At 48.5% G+C, this 15576-nt stretch overlaps 1 protein-coding gene across 1 annotated transcript in view; it reads left to right on the top strand.

Moving 5' to 3' along the window:
- LOC146869616 (E3 ubiquitin-protein ligase TRIM39-like) overlaps positions 1-15576 on the top strand; it is a 273031-nt gene that overhangs the window by 141511 nt on the left and 115944 nt on the right. The window contains exon 4 of the mRNA XM_085608690.1: positions 12097-12119. Coding sequence (XP_085464816.1) covers positions 12097-12119 — 23 coding nt within the window. The remainder of the gene's footprint in view (positions 1-12096; positions 12120-15576) is intronic.

Raw genomic sequence — 15576 nt, 5'->3', positions numbered from 1 at the left:
CAGCCACATGGTCAACACCGCACACCTTCACAAAACATTACTGTGTAGACGTGCACTCCAAACAACAAGCTAGTGTGGGCCAGGCTGTACTAAAGACACTGTTTCAAAGCACTCCAACGGATACCGGTGATCGTCGCTAGGGTTGGGTACTGCTATATAATCTATGCACAGTGTATAATCTGCAGCTCTTATGCCTCGAACGGAATATGCTACTTACCAGTATGCATCTGTTCTTGGCATGTAGAGCTGCAGATCTATACACGCCCACCCGCCTCCCCGGCTTCCTGTATCCGTTCCAGTCTATCTTATTTAGATACAACACACATGGGTTTCTTTACTATTATCACTACGCTCCATCTTTTCCCTGCTGGCGAAAAACAATCTGAGGATGGAGCCGAAGCCCATGCGCACTACGAACCGAAGGAGGAGTCACCGAACTCGTGACTTCCAAAGATTGTCCAAGAAGAAAAACAAACTGCAAACATCCGGGCCCAACACCAGATGACGATCTATGCACAGTGTATAGATCTGCAGCTCTACATGCCAAGAACAGATGCATACTGGTAAGTAGCATATTCCTTACCCAGAACCAGAGGATGTCAAGCCTACGCCGAGACTTGAACCTGGATCCCCAGCTTCGAATTTGGCAGCTCTGGCCCTTACTCCACACCCTCTCAGTCATTCATATTCAATGAAAAGAAATTAAAAATAATGTTCCTGGCTCCGGTTTGTGGCCAGGAATGACTAAAATTACTTTATGTATTTAAAAATAAAAAATCCCTGTAAAACGCAGCTTTAATTTACATGATCAGGCCTCGAAAAATTAAAAAATGCCAGTCTAGTGACCTGCATACTCTACTGAGAATCTAGAGTGCTGCTAATAATTCAACAACATACATGCCGCAGCTGGCGCAGGGGTTTTCTGATATGGGATCTTGCGAAAGGGATGGTATAGGAACACCCGAAACAACACTTTATGCTCACGTTTCCAGTTATCTCCGGACACAGAGCTGTGAACATGCACCACCCGCTTCCCACCAGTCAGCCTGCACTGCCAAAAGAACAAGTATTTAAGTGACCTTTCCTGAGATAACAGTATAATTTTTCTTTTAGTTTTATATAGCGCAAACTCGACCCAAAGGTATCAGAGCGTTTTACATGAGCTCCAGTTGTGTTACAGACGGACACATTCATTTTATTAGCATTGAGAGATTAACTGATTTGCCCAGATTCACAGGATGTTGAGCATCTCTGCCGAGACTCAAACCCGGTTCCCCAGCTTCGAGGTTGACGGCTCTAGCTGTTAGGCCACATACCGTCCCCTATTTATATCACACACCGGAATTGTGAACCTGCCACTATTGTTTAAGATGTGGGAGCTGGAGTGGATTCCATGGTTGTGCAAGTGCCATCTAATATAAAAGCTAACGGGTGCTGTTGTTGGTTATTCATTTTGGAAAACACCCAGAAGGTCATGCTGCAGGGTGCTAAAAAGGAACCACCCCATCATGTCACTTGACTCGGAAGAGAAGGGCACACTGCACTGATGGAAACTCACCAGCACAAACATGCAGACAATAGGGCTTTTTTTAAGTGTATTAATGTTTACATACTAACTTTTAGTTACCTGAATTCAACGAAGAGCAACTCGCGAGGGGCTGCATGCGTGTCAAGCTATACCATTTCCAGAGAATGGTTTGGTGGAGCGGGGGCTCAGCCAGCTTCTGAAGCAGCTGATGCACTTCTGTTTCTACAGAAAGCTTTACATCCACAGGTGCCGCACTAGCAAAGCAGCTGATGCACTTCTGTTTCTAGAGAAAGCTTCACATCCACAGGCGCCGCACTAGCAAAGCAGCCGATGCACTTCTGCTTCTAGAGAAAGCTTCACATTCACAGGTGCCGCACTAGCAAAGCAGCCGATGCACCTCTGTTTCTAGAGAAAGCTTCACATCCACAGGCGCCGCACTAGCAAGGCAGCTGATGCACATCTGTTTCCAGAGAAAGCTTCACATCCACAGGTGCCGTACTAGCAAAGCAGCTGATGCACTTCTGTTTCCAGAGAAAGCTTTACATCCAAAGGTGCCGTACTAGCAAAGCAGCTGATGCACTTCTGTTTCTAGAGATAGCTTCACATCCACAGGTGCCGCACTATCAATGCAGCTGATGCACTTCTGTTTCCAGAGAAAGCTTCACATCCACAGGCGCCGCACTAGCAAAGCAGCTGATGCACTTCTGTTTCCAGAGAAAGCTTCACATCCACAGGCGCCACACTAGCAAAGCAGCTGATGCACTTCTGTTTCTGGAGATAGCTTCACATCCACAGGTACTGCACTAGCAAAGCAGCTGATGCACTTCTGTTTCTAGAGAAAGCTTCACATCCACAGGTGCCGTACTAGCAAAGCATCTAATGCACTTCTGTTTCTAGAGAGAGCTTCACATCCACACGCGCCGCACTAGCAAAGCAGCTTATGCACTTCTGTTTGCAGAGAAAGTTTCACATCCACAGGCGCCGCACTAGCAAAGCAGCTGATGCATTTGTTTCTAGAGAAAGCTTCACATCCACAGGTGCCGCACTAGCAAAGCAGCTAATGCACTTCTGTTTCTAGAGAAAGCTTCACATCCGCAGGCGCCGCACTAGCAAAGCAGCTGATGCACTTCTGTTTCAAGAGAGCTTCACATCCGCAGGCGCCGCACTAGCAAAGCAGCTGATGCACTTCTGTTTCTAGAGAAAGCTTCACATCCACAGGCGCCGCACTAGCAAAGCAGCTGATGCACTTCTGTTTCTAGAGAATGCTTCACATCCACAGGCACCGTAGGGGTCAGGCTGCGAGCTACGGACAGGATGTCAGCGAGCTACCTTGTTGCAGACCCCTGCTTCAAATGTTTGTTGATTTTCTCCCCCATAATTCTAGATAGTAATTTCATTAACCATTAGCCAACATACGATCACAGGACGCTTGCTTATATTAAACATTTATCATCCTGAAGTCCTACTGTAATGAACCAACATACGCACATGGGACGCTTGTTTAAAATTCTGAAATTTTACCATCCAGAACTCGTACTGTATTACCGTTTTAGTGCCGCTTGGCCTTCTCAGATCGTCTCCGAGGCTGCATGGTTCACTTAAATGAAGAAGTCTACATTTTACCAATCAGAAAATGTATAATTTTGTACCTCACTCATCTGGCTGCCTCTTGTTATTTTATTTTTCACTCCTCTTTTGTTTAGCTCTTTACACCCTGTAATTTCATGGCCCGTTTTCTTGATGTTTTTACCATATTCTAAACATCTTCTCAGGTATCTCTTATGTCTGTTTATCAGGTTAATTTTCTGTCTTGTAAAACATTTTAGGAAACATTAATCCTGTAAAATAGTGTTCGAGGAATATGAGCTGCAGATTACACACTTGTGCATAGATCGCCATCTGGTGTTGGGCCCGGATGTTTTGCAGTTTTTCCTCTTGGAAAGTCTTTGGAAGTCATTTGGGCGTTGTCTGGGTGGAATGTTTGGGGGGGGGTACATATTAGTTCTAGGCAGTAGCCTGACCGAATTATTTGTGTTACCCATTTGTCTGAGGTGATGGTAGCCCAGACAGGAAGGACATTTTGGAGTCCGCCCCCGACCGGAGTGGGATGGTCTGGGGTGAGTGGAGGGAAGTCATTGGGTAGGTGCGGTGGCACAGCGGACGGTGTTTGTTTTGCCTCTGCCTTTGTTATTGTTGCCCCTGTAGCCGCCTCTCTGGTAACCCCTTTTAAAGGTGGACTGGGTAGGGGCTTTATATGAAGTGCCTCTGGATGTGCTCCGAAAGGAAGAGCGGTGAAAGGAGCGCCTGGGAGGGTGTGATTGTAAGGCTCCCATAGATTTTGCCGTGTCTGTGTCCTTTTTCATCTTTTCTAGGGCCTCGTCCACTTTCGGGCCAAACAGATGTTCCTGGTTCAAGGGATGGTTGAGGAGGGAGGCTTGCACCTCCGGTTTAAAACCTGAGATCCTTAGCCAGGCATGGTGACGGAGGAGGACACTAGTATTGATGGCCCTGGAGGCTGTGTCTGCTGCTGCATCTAGGGCACAACGTATGGAGGTATTAGTAATGGTTTTGCCCTTCTGAATTAGCTCATTGGCCCTAGATTTGTATTCATCAGGGAGATGTTGCATTATGGCTTCTGATTCGTCATAATGTGTCCTGTTATACCTGGCTAGTAGCGCTTGTGTATTAGCGATACGCCATATGTTGGCAGCTTGGGGTGCAGTACGCTTGCCTGATGCGTCCAAGAGTTTAGACTCTTTGTCAGGCGGTGGTGCTTCGCCTGACGCCTGGGAGTTGGCCCTTTTACGTGCTGTGGACACTACCAGAGAATCTAGTGGTGCTGGCCCTCTGATGTAGGAGGGATCTGTAGGGGCGGATTTATATTTCTTTTCGATGCGCGGGTTAATTACCCTGGCTCTGACTGGGTCTTTAAAGACCTCCGGCGCATGTTTTATAACTCCTTTGAGCATAGGCAATATGGAGGTGGTCCTATGTGTGGTGTCAAACGTATCGGGGAGGAAATCCTCCTCCACGAGGTCGGTATGGAGGTCTACCCCGTGATAGTGTGCCGCCCTTTGTAGTAGATGGTTGAACCCCAATTAGTCTTCTGGTGGGGAAGGTCTGGAAGGGTAAAGATCATCCTGTGGGACGTTAGGGATGTCAGGGATATTATAATCATCCCATGGGTCTGGGGAGCCTGTGGGAGTGGGGTCCCCTGCAGGTACGTCTTGGGGCACGTCTCCTATGTCATCATATGGATCCCCCTGATCATCATCATCCGGAGAGGGTGTTGGGGAATGATGAGGTGGGGGTGGAGAAGGTGGAGGAGGGGAAGGTGGAGGGGGCGGTGGAGGTGGGGAAGGTATTCTGAAAGGGGAGGTAGCAGAGTCCTTCCTCCTTGGAGGTGGAGGCGGAGCAGGTTTTTCCAGCTGTCTCTTTTTGATGGAGAGCATCAAATGTCCAGTCTTAGGATCCTTGGTTAGTGTTTTTTGTAATGGATCCGGTGTAAAGAGTTCTGGTGAGGTTGGTTGGTCCGTCGGCGCCAAAGGCGTCGGGCCGTTGGTTTTTTGGCTTTATCTGTGCTGGTTCGTTTGGAACTATGCTTGGAAAGGTTTGATTGTTTGGTAGGCGCCGAGATGGATTTCGGCTTCGAAGTGTCGGTGCCGGTGGCCTTGTGTGCTTTTGTCGGCCCCGAAGATGATGTCGGTACCGAGGAGCTGGGTTTCGACACCGAGTGTTTCGGTGCGGGGCTCGGTGTCGAAGTGGAGGCCATTTTCTCTTTCGGTGCCGAAGAGTGTTTATCGGCACCGACGGTGGGCTGGCTCGAGCCCGAGCCGCCGGAAGGCTTAATCGGCTTCTTTACAGGTCCCGAAGGTGCGGTGTGGGAAGCAGTGTCTTTGGTCTTGCTTAGGCCCAGAGGCGAATGCGTGACCGAAGCCTTTTTCGGTGCCGGCGAGGGTGTGGGGAGGGGGGTAGATTAGTACTCACGACCCTCTGTGCCGGAGTGATGTCCTCCACATCTGAATCGTCGGCTTCGGAGGCGCTGACGAGTCCCTTGTTCTGAAGCGTCGACGCCTTCCCTGAAGATGTCGTCCGGAATCGCCGTCGACGAGTGTGCCATGGTTTTTCTGGCCCTTCGGTCTCGAATAGTTTTCTTGGACCGGAAGGACTTGCACGCCGGACAGTCTCGATCCTTGTGTTCAGGGGAGAGGCAGAGATTACATACTTCGTGGAGATCGGTGTGGGTGAATTTGGACCCACATCGAGGGCACTTCTTGAAGGAAGTCCTTTCCATTAGCCAGGACCGGAGCTTGGGTAGGCCCGAAGGCCGTCGTCGACGACTGGAATCGAAGGTCTTGTCGATGAGAGCCGCGTCGAGTGGGGAGATGGCGATCGAAAACAATACCGCGAATTGGGGTGAGGATTGCGCGTCAATAGTCGAACTGGATGCTGTTCGGAACCGGAGCGCGAAGATTACATCCGATCCCATTGGCGGAAAAAAACTATCTGAGGATGAAGCCTAAGCCCATGCGCAATACTATCCAAAGGAGGAGTCACCGACCGTCACAAGAACATCTAATACTACTGAAGCAGGAGGTAATCTCCCTCCTACAGAAAAGGGCAATAGAACTCATTCCTACCAACCAACAAAATATGGGGGTCTATTCCCTATATTTTCTCATTCCAAAAAGGGACGAGACTCTACGGCCCATCCTAGACCTCCGGCCCCTAAACAGATACATACACTCAGACCATTTTCACATGGTAACGCTTCAGCAGGTACTTCCACTGCTTTCCCAAAACGACTTCCTGACCACTTTAGACCTAAAAGACGCTTATTTCCAAATTCCAGTGCACAACGCTCACAGGAAGTACCTCAGATTTGTAGTGGACGGCCAACACTACCAATTCAAAGTACTCCCGTTCGGAGTCACAACAGCACCACGAGTAATCACCAAGTGCCTAGCAGTGGTGGCAGCACATCTGCGAAGACAACACATTCATGTCTTCTCATACCTAGATGACTGGTTGATAAAAGCCAATTCATACAATCAGTGTGTACAACACACGCAAACCACTATCCAGCTACTTCACCAGCTAGGCTTCACGGTAAACCACGAAAAGTCCCATCTCCAACCATCCCACATAAAACAATACCTCGGTGCCACCATAGACACCTCAAAAGCGCTAGCCTACCCCAATCCTGCCAGGATTGCAAGCATTCCGGCTCTACGCGCAAAATTCATGGCACAGCACTCACTTCCAGCTCGAGTGTTTATGCAACTAATAGGGATGATGGCCTCTTGCATCTTCATAGTACCTCACGCAAGACTCCAAGAGTGCTAAGCGTGCCAATGGAACCAGGCCCAAGGTCAATTAACAGATCTGGTGTTGGTAGACGGTCGTACCCATCGCTCTCTGCAGTGGTGGACCACCACAAACCTTTCCAAAGGTTGACCGTTCCTGGACCCGGTTCCCCAGATAGTACTAACAGACGCATCGCACTCCGGCTGGGGAGCTCATCTATTACATCTCACCATGCAGGGCAAATGGACACCAAAACAGAAGTTACTCCATATCAACCATCTGGAGTTACTAGCAATCTTCTTAGCCCTGAAATCTTTTCAAACACAGATTTCAGGCAAGGCAGTCCTAATCCGCACAGACAACAGCCATGTACTATATTCAAAAACAAGGCGGCACACTCTCCACAGCTCTCTCAACTAGCACAGAGCATATGGAGATCGGCCATCCCCAGAAAATCTTTCTCCTGGCCCAACATGTCCCAGGAGTCCAAAACACTATGGCAGATCTGCTCAGCAGACAAACACAACAAATCCACGAGTGGGAACTCCACCTGCAAGTTCTTCACCCGTACTTTCAAATATGGGGGCATCCACAGATAGACCTCTTCGCCACCCACGAAAACACCGAATGCCCAAGCTTCGCCGCCAGATATCCACACCCATTGTCCAAAGGAAATGCGATATGGATGAACTGGTCAGGCAGATTCGTGTACGTTTTTCCGCCTCTCCCACTCATTCCACTAGTGGTGCGCAAACTACAACAACACTCCCTCACACTAATCCTAGTAGCTCCAACTTGGGCCAGACAACCGTGGTACACCACACTGCTGGAATTATCTGTAGTACCGCACCAAAAGTTACACCTCTCTCCACACCTCTTAACCCAGAACCATGGAGAGATCAGACACCCGGACCCAGCTCAGCTCAGCCTTGCGATCTGGCTCCTGAAATCCTAGAATTCGGCTACCTAAATCTTCCCCCTAACTGTATGAACGTCATCAAAGAAGCTAGGCGACCTACCACTAGAGCGTGCTACGCCGCGAAGTGGAAACGTTTTGTCTATTGTCACAACAACACCATCAATCCCCTAGACGTGTCCATTCAACACATCATAGGCTACTTAATCCACCTACAAAGGTGCAATCTAGCCTATACGTCCATTCGACTGCACCTCGCAGCCATAGCAGCTTACCTACAAAACAGGCAACATCTATCACTCTTTAGAGTACCTGCCATTAAAAGCCTTCATGGAAGGTCTTAAAAGAATAATTCCCCCCAGACTGCCACCCTCACCTGTGTGGAACCTAAAAATCGTTCTCACCAGACTAATGGGACCTCCCCTTCGAACCACTACACAAATGTGAACTTCAATTCTTAACATGGAAAACCGCCTTTCTTGTTGCCATCACTTCCCTCAGAAGGGTCAGTGAGATACAAGCACTTACCATTCAAGAACCTTTTCTACAAATGCACCATAACAAGGTTGTTCTCCGTACCAACCCGAAATTCCTCCCCAAAGTCATTTCTCCCTTTCTCCTAAACCAATCTTTAGAACTACCAGTATTCTTCTCGCAACCAGACCGTTGCAGAAAGAGCTCTCCACACACTAGAGCCTTACTCTACTACATCGAGAGAACACAAACTTTCCGTAAGACCAAACAACTGTTTGTCTCTTTCTCTCCACCACACAAGGGCAACCCCATCTCCAAGCCGGGGATAGCTAGGTGAATTGTCAAATGCATTCAGATTTGCTACCACAAAGCAAAACTAACGCTATCCGTTCCCCCTAAGCCCATTCTACATGTAAAATAGGGGCTTCAATGGCTTTTCTAGGAAACATCCCATTAGATGATATCTGCAAAGCAGCTACATGGTCAACACCGCACACTTTCACTAAACACTATTGTGTAGATGTGTAAACTAAGCAACAGGCTAGTGTGGGCCAGGCTGCACTCAAAACATTATTTCAAACCACTGCAACAGATACGGGTGGTCGCCGCTAAGGATGGGTACTGCTATATAATCTATGCAAAAGTGTGTAATGTGCAGCTCATATGCCTCGAACGGAATATGCTACTAACCAGTATGCATCTGTTCTTGGCATGTAGAGATGCAGATCTACACACGCCCACCCGCCTCCACGGCTGCCTGTATCTGTTCTAGTTTATCTTATTTAGATACCACACACATGGGCCTCTTCACTGTTATTACTACGCTCCATCTTTCCCTGCTGGCGAAAAAACAATCTGAGGATGGAGCCGAAGCGCATACGCAATACTATCCAAAGGAGGAGTCACCGACCTCGTGACTTCCAAAGACTTTCCAAGAGGAAAAACAACTGCAAACATCCGGGCCCAACACCAGATGGCGATCTATGCACAAGTGTGTAGATCTGCAGCTCTACATGCCAAGAACAGATGCATACTGGTAAGTAGCAAATTCCTTATTACCATATCCGTTACTTACTCACAGCGCTTCCCACCCTCGTCTTTGCTACTCCCTGGGCTGGGCATGATGATGAGGCGGTAACAGTAGAGCGACTGAAGGAAAGGCAGCACGGGATAGAAAATGACGCATCACTGCGTGATTTCATAATAAAGCCATGCTGTGATTGGCCATGTCCTTCTGTAAAGCCAAACCTGCTGCCTCCAGGACTAGGCCTGCTCTTCGCCTCTTGAGCCAATCAAGAAGCTGCTTCACAGCATAAGAGCACTGTCGGGATTGGCTGTAGCAGGCAAAGTCAGCGCTCCTTAGGAGACCAGGGAGGCTACAGATGTGATCCCTGGCTCACTAAAGTTGTGCGGGTAGGAGAAGCCTTATGTCCGCATGTCAGGTTAGTCGTAGGAAGACACCCATTCACCCTGACATGCGCACTTGCACATCTTTAGACCCAGACACTCTTCCAGTGACGTCTATAATGATGCCCTGCCCCCCGCCCACTCATAAATTGAAAGTCTGCTGCTTGCAATGTGAAGCCGGCTCACGGCTGTAATATAAGCACCGTGGCCTGTAATATAAACTTTATAAATGCATATTAAGGTCCAGGCGGGCAGCAAATACAGGGTGGCAATGCCCCCATAGATAAACCAAAGCTGGGTGGAATTACATCTAATACATCAGGACAAGAATTTTGTGATTGTTGCCCCGGTATGTCATGGTTTTCCTCCCTTATGCTAAGAAGCATCTCCCATGAGCTAGTGCCTGTATTTTGTCACAGTTACCCCCTATGCCAACAATTGCCTGCCGTGTGCCAGTAGCAGTGGTTTTCACAGGTGCCTGCTCATGCCGACAATTGACTCCAGTGTGCCAGTAGTAGTGGTTTTCACAGGTGCCTGCCCATGCCGACAATTGCCTCCAGTGTGCCAGTAGCAGTGGTTTTCACAGGTGCCTGTCCATGCCAAACATTGCCTGCCGTGTGCCAGTAGCAGTGGTTTTCACAGGTGCCTGTCCATGCCAACAATTGCCTCCAGTGTGTCAGTAGCAGTGGTTTTCACTGGTGCCTGTCCATGCCAAACATTGCCTGCCATGTGCCAGTAGCAGTGGTTTTCACAGGTGCCTGTCCATGCTAACAATTGCCTCAAGTGTGCCAGTAGCAGTGGTTTTCACAGGTGCCTGCCCATGCTGACAATTGGCTCCAGTGTGCCAGTGGCAGTGGTTTTCACAGGTGCCTGCCCATGCCGACAATTGCCTCCAGTGTGCCAGTAGCATTAGTATTCACAGGTGCCTGCACATGCCGACAATTGCCTCCAGTGTGCCAGTAGCAGTGTTTTTCACAGGTGCCTGCCCATGCCGACAATTGCCTCCAGTGCGCCAGTAGCAGTAGTTTTCACAGGTGCCTGCCCATGCCTACAATTGCCTCCAGTGCGCCAGTAGCAGTGGTTTTCACAGGTGCCTGCCCATGCCGACAATTGCCTCCAGTGCGCCAGTAGCAGTAGTTTTCACAGGTGCCTGCCCATGCCTACAATTGTCTCCAGTGTGCCAGTAGCAGTGGTTTTCACAGGTGCTGCTCATGCCGACAATTGCCTCCAGTGTGCCAGTAGCAGTAGTTTTCACAGGTGCCTGCCCATGACGACAATTGCCTCCAGTGCGCCAGTAGCAGTGGTTTTCACGGGTGCTTGTCCATGCCTACAATTGCCTCCAGTATTCCAGCAGTAGAAGTTTTCTATGGGTCCCTCTATAAGCCACAAATTACCTTCAGTACTTAAGGGCCAATGGCAGACTAGCAAGCATTAGATCATATTCTCACTCACATTTACTCAATCACACTCAATCATTCATTTTCACTCAGTCTACCTCACTCTCACTCATTCTTACTCTGACTCCAGCATACTTACTCATACTCACGTGCTCTAACTGTCATTCTCACACAATCTGTATCACTCATTCTCTCTCCTTCATTCACACTCACTCGAACTCCTACTCACTCATACTTTTTCACTTGTGCACTCACTCTTATTGTCACTCATTATGACTCTCTTGCTCACTGCCACTCATTCTCACTTATTCTCACTCACTAACTTTTAGTGGCTCTCACACACTACCTGTCACTGACACTCACTTTTACTGACAAACATTCATGCTCACATGTACAAACACACTCACAGACAACCACACTCCGATCCCCAAGCACGTACCCTACATACATTTAAAAGCATTTTTTTTTATTTAAGACGTCTGCTACAGAATTTCTCATTCTAGATCCTCGTGCCCCATTTTTTACTACACTAACAGTGAATAATAATCTATTATTCACTATTAGTTTAATATAAAATTGGTTGAAAACAAAGGCAGAGCACGACTCCCATAAAGGCGAGCTTCCACTGTGTTTTCGGTATTCATTTTGCTACCTCTGAAGCCAGAAGTCGCACAAGCATTGCCAAGGGTAAGACCGGAGTCACAGCTGCGACCCCTGGCAATCCCTAAATGATGCCCATGCATGTGACCCTGTAGCGAACATCATACAATGTGTCTGGTGACTCCATTCAGAATATCATAATGTGCTGTGTTTTCATAACCCCATTCAGAATTACACTGTGCTATGTCAATACCATTCCGAAGATCAGTTTCTGGTATATCATGTGACCTCATTCAGAATCCCTCATTCTGTGCTTAGTCGTGCGATACCCCAGAATGTGCTGTCATGTGACCCCAGTCACTGTTTTTTAACCATAAATAGAAGTGTGTCACTCCTAAAAATACTGCCATAACTTTAAGATCTCCTGTGGAAACTGATTTCTCTGTATTTCTTTCTCTATTTTTCAGGATGTTAGAAGCACCCTAAGCAGGTAAGACTGGTTTATTATCCTCCTATCAGTGTGTAAGGAGCAGGTCTCACTGCTGCAGTGTGAATGTCACTGCTGAGCTCACACAAAGTGTTAGGAAACTTTCAAACCCTCATAAAATCACTTCACATTCTGAAAAATACCTTTAAGTCCTCAGACTCTCCTGAAAACTTAATTTCTCAGTAAACTCCCCTGTGTCATCAGGAAACCCTTAAATTTTCATAAATCCCTGCGAGTTGTCAAAAGACTCCTGTGAGTCCTGAAATAATTGCACCAAAAATGAGCTGCTGTCCTCACAAAACATATTTGCATCTTTAAAGCTTAACTGAAGTCCTAAGACAAGTAACCTGAACACACAGAAAACGCAAACACATTCTGGAAAGATCTCTTTACGTTTTACTCAAATCAGAGTTGTGCAAAAACGAAGTCAAGATTTCCTAACTGTACAGACACAAATGGTGGCTATGCTCACAATAATTGCAGATCCAATTTTCAGCACTATTGTCAGGGATGTTGGATCATACACATATATCTTCATATGGGGTAGAGGTGCTACCATGGTACTGCAGACACCCTGCCACCTAAGGTGTTCAGCTGCTTAGGACAATGTCCTTGTCAACAATTACAAAAAAATAATAAGTACTAGAGCACACATAGAAAGGCCATTTAATAAAGAAAGTAGTCCTAATGTGAAGTCCATCAAATTATTTGCCCTTTTTTGTGAAGTTATCTTATTCCATTTGTAGTTTCCACAATGTTCGGTTTATATATCAGCAGGAACGGCCAATATCTGGTCTATACGAGCACAAGCAGCCGACCCATGTTTCGTCCATTGGGCATTGTCAAGGCTGCTGAAAATATACATACATTGGAATGGAACATCATCTCTCATGAAATCTTTTACGTAAAATTCATATGTGTCAACCTCATATAGCAGTGATGAGGCGAAGGAAAATAGTGGCATGAAATTATATACGCCGGTCACAACGCACTGGGGATATTGTGTAAAAATGCATTGTAGCGTCAGCTCACCACCCAAAGCCATAAAAAGCGGTACCCATGATAGGTGATGTTGACCAAAAGATGAGAACACAAGGAAGGGGGCCACAGGGAATGCCAGTATATCTTATAGTTCGAGGCATGTGGGCTGCTGAATTCATATCTGTGCATAGATCGCCGCCTAGTGTTGGGTCCGGATGTTTGCACGTTGTTGTCCTGGAAGAGTCTTCGAAGTATCACGAGATAGGTGACTTCTCCCCTGGACCACAGTGCGCATGGGCATCCTCTCCATCCTTAGATTGTTTTTTTCCGCCATTGGGTTCGGATGTGCTTATCTTAGCTCAAGTTAGGAAAATTTAGTTTAAGGCCAAAAGGCCTTTAGTTTTCGTCGGTACTGTTCCCGCTCGGTATCGACTGCTTTATTGCTTAGTTTAGAAACTTCTTCCAGTTTTTCGGATCCGTTTAATCCGAACATCGACCTTACATCGACGATGGAATCAAGGACCCCATTCAAACGGTGTCCTGTATGCCACGCCAAATACCCACACATCGACGTCCACCCGGTATGCAACAAATGTCTCTCGCCGGATCACGACGAATTGAAATGTATGGCCTGTGCCCGATTCCGATCCAAGAAGACTCTCCGGAATCGACGGGCAGCGAGATTAGAAGCGCAGCAATCGGCACCGGCACCGGCCAACATCTTCAGCACCGAGGACGAAGATGTTGAGAGCGTGGAAGAAGTAAACTCCAGCCCCGCTTCCGAACACGATTCCCGATCGGAAGATGCCAATTAAGCGCTTTTTCACAGGGAAGAAGCCGTCGACGAGGTAGGAGACTACGATGAAGCCTTTGGGGCCGAAGAAGATAGCTCTAGTGAAGAGCCAGGCCTACCCGCCGATACGGAGGCCGTCAAAGTGCGTCATTCTACGGCTCCGGTCAAGGGATCGCCTCCGGGCCTTACCCGAGATCAATCCAGAAGTTCTTCGGCCCCGCCTTCGGGCCCGGCCTCGAACATCCAGCACGAGCCATTATTACCGAAAAAGACTGGTTTCCCTTCAATGAAACCGAAACCAATCGTCGCACCAGTTCCACCGAAACCAAAAGTGAAACTGGCAGTGGTCGGCTCGACGCCCTCGAAGACCTCCACTCCTTCGACGCCAGCACAGACCCTCGGCTCCGAATGCACTAAGAGGGATTTCGGCGCCGAACTTGCTGCAGCAGATATCGGTACCGACCCGAAAAGGAAGGCCGTCGGTCCCACAAAAGCGTCTCGGCCCCTGGCACCATAGCAGTCGGCCCCGACCACCAAAGTCAAAATGGCCGCTCCATCTGAGTCCACTTCGAAGACAGCGACACGCGCCAAGTCATCGGCTCCGACGACCGCTGATACCTCTTCTCGGATCGATGACCCTGTGGCTCCGAAGCAGTCGACACCTACCTCTACGGAACCACTCGGCACCAAAGAACCTTCGGCGTTCTCGGTGCGGCAAGTCGCGGCGTCGTTGCAACGCATCAGGGAACAGGCAGCCCTCCGGTCCACGTCGGGCCCCGACCCGAACAAGGCTCCAAAGGCACCCTCGGCACCAACCAACATCACTTTTGGTTTGCCGCCATCCACGGCGCCGAAGATGTTCGAGATCCGAACACGTGTCCGCCAGACAAAGTCCCCATCTACTGGACACTCTCCTACTGAGCCTTCACAGTCTCAATTCATCGACGCCAACACTGGCAGACTCATACTCCGAAAACGGAAGGTCACGCCAGAGCAGGCCTTGGACTCCTACAGAATCCTTCTGAAGCAGAAACTGCCAGCAGAGTCAGAACCGGTTCGATACGAACGCTTGCACACCTCCTATCAGGATCCCCAGTCCTTTTCTCCTACGCCCTCCGACACGGACGCAATGGAGGATTACATAGGTGATGATACCACCTACCCTAGGGACATCGATCCTGAAGAGCAGCAGGACCCAGATCAAGCTTGGGATGACCCTACAGACCAGGGTGCCGCAACAGATACCCAGGACATGCAGCTTTATGGCGCAAAAACATCTCCCACAGAGGACACTGCCGCCTTCAATGCCCTCATAGAACGTGCTGCAGCCAGTCATGGAGTACAACTCCACTCTGACACAATTGAGGAAGACTTCTTAGTGGACACTTTCGCCTCCTCCGAGCGAACTGTCAAAACTTTGTCCATGTTGAAAGGTGTTCTCAAGCCTGCAAAGGACATTTTCAAGGAAACAACCATGGCACGGGTGCTAAACCCCAGGATTGAAAAAAAATACAAACCTGCGCCCGGGGACCCTATGTACATTAGAGGTCAGTTACCTCTGGACTCCATGGTGGTTGCTAACGCTCGCAAACGAGCCCACTCGCAAACAACAGGTGATGCTCCTCCCCCGGACAAAGAGTCCAAAGTGCTGGAAACCTCAGGCAAGTGAATTGCAGCTCAAGCAGC

This window comes from Triturus cristatus, chromosome 1_1, assembly GCF_964204655.1.
Source record: "Triturus cristatus chromosome 1_1, aTriCri1.1, whole genome shotgun sequence".
Lineage (NCBI taxonomy): Eukaryota > Metazoa > Chordata > Amphibia > Caudata > Salamandridae > Triturus > Triturus cristatus.
Note: the sequence above shows the minus strand (reverse complement) of the source record. Positions and strands in the feature narration are given on the sequence as shown.